Source organism: Varanus komodoensis, unplaced genomic scaffold (assembly GCF_004798865.1).
Source record: "Varanus komodoensis strain SLA01 unplaced genomic scaffold, ASM479886v1 scaffold12, whole genome shotgun sequence".
Taxonomy (NCBI): domain Eukaryota; kingdom Metazoa; phylum Chordata; class Lepidosauria; order Squamata; family Varanidae; genus Varanus; species Varanus komodoensis.
The window spans coordinates 7,897,179-7,898,517 of record NW_025335349.1 but is presented as its reverse complement, the minus strand read 5'-3'; the positions used below and the strand labels follow the sequence as shown (position 1 = coordinate 7,898,517).

General features: G+C 41.7%; 1 protein-coding gene across 1 annotated transcript in view; it reads right to left on the bottom strand.

Annotated features, from left to right (window-relative positions):
* Positions 1 to 364: 364 nt before the first annotated feature.
* The window catches only part of MTO1 (mitochondrial tRNA translation optimization 1), a 14,043-nt gene continuing 13,068 nt past the window's right edge, over positions 365 to 1,339 (bottom strand). The window contains exon 12 of the mRNA XM_044421851.1: positions 365 to 658. Within this exon, the coding sequence (XP_044277786.1) occupies positions 497 to 658 (162 nt within the window). The 3' untranslated portion in view covers positions 365 to 496. The remainder of the gene's footprint in view (positions 659 to 1,339) is intronic.

Below are 1,339 nucleotides of genomic sequence, written 5' to 3'. Positions count from 1 at the left end.
TCATGGGGACAGGGTGCCCATGAAGTTTTCCTCTACCTTGCCCACTTCAAAAGAATGCTTGGTTGCTCTCCTTCCTCTATCTCTTTGACTTGCTATGCTCACTCTCCTCCCAGCCTCTCATCTCACCTATTTCTCTCCTGCCCCCTTTTAGCTCACTTTTGACTAGCAACATCCTCCATGGGGGTTGTGGTTTCCAAAATTCCTAAATGTGTCCACAGATCCACAGAGTTTGGGAACCCCTGGGTTATAGCATCTGTGTACTGGATCCACGCTGAGGCTGTTAACCTCTCACTCTAGCCACAATTCATTTGATTGTTATGATCTGTGGATTTGTATGCTAACATAAAGACCTGCTTGTCTCAGATTATTACCAAAAGGATTTGTCTATGCATTTATTGGATGGCAATTACATAAATACAGACTGTATGTGTATGAACTTAAAACCACAGGAACACAAACGATTAACTATTCTATGGATTTTGCGCAAAGGCATTATTTACACAAATAGCTTGGAACTCTCTCTACTCCCAGCAGATCTTCTGGCAATCTCAGATAAGCTGTTCATTCTCTCAGCTTTTCTGCGACTGATTTTCACAAATCTCAGCAGGTTCAAAACAGCAGCTGGTGTAATTCCAGGGATGCGGCTGGCTGCACCAATCTAAACGCAGTGAATATTAAGGGCATGAGTCAAGCTGATTTTCATTAGCAGTACTGTATAATTTACGGTAAAATCTGTGTAATTTCCCCACCACCTCACCTCTCCTGTTGTTATGGTTAGCTTAAATGATAAAAAACGTACAAAGAAAGGGGAACAAAGTCCTGCCTGCATACCGTGGCTGCAGTGGTTAAGTCCTGGTCCTGCAGAGGTTTCGGCCTACAACTTGCACCAGCCCTAGCACGGTCAATGGTGAGGGACTATGGGAGTTGCAGGCTGACACATCTTGAGGGCTACAACATGCCCAAGCCCTGCTCTATGAAGATCAACAAGGCATCAATGGAAGCAGACTGGTGATTAGTATCAATGCAACAATCACTCTCAAGCACACACCTAAAAACTGCATTGATTTTACCAGTCTTTCCAGGGCCAAATGGGGGATTTGTGTACTTGGCCTCCATAAAAATGAAAGCTCCTTGGAAAAAAAGTTTAGTGAAAGCATTTTATAGATTATATGCCATCACAGTATTATTACAGTATTTTTACAGTATTATGGCTTATCACTAGAAAGCTATTTCTACTTGTATGTATTTAGACATATGGAGAAGACTGATGCATTTATGCAACCAGTTAAATATACAATATATACATCTGTCATTAAATACTAGAGGTATGGTGTCTTCA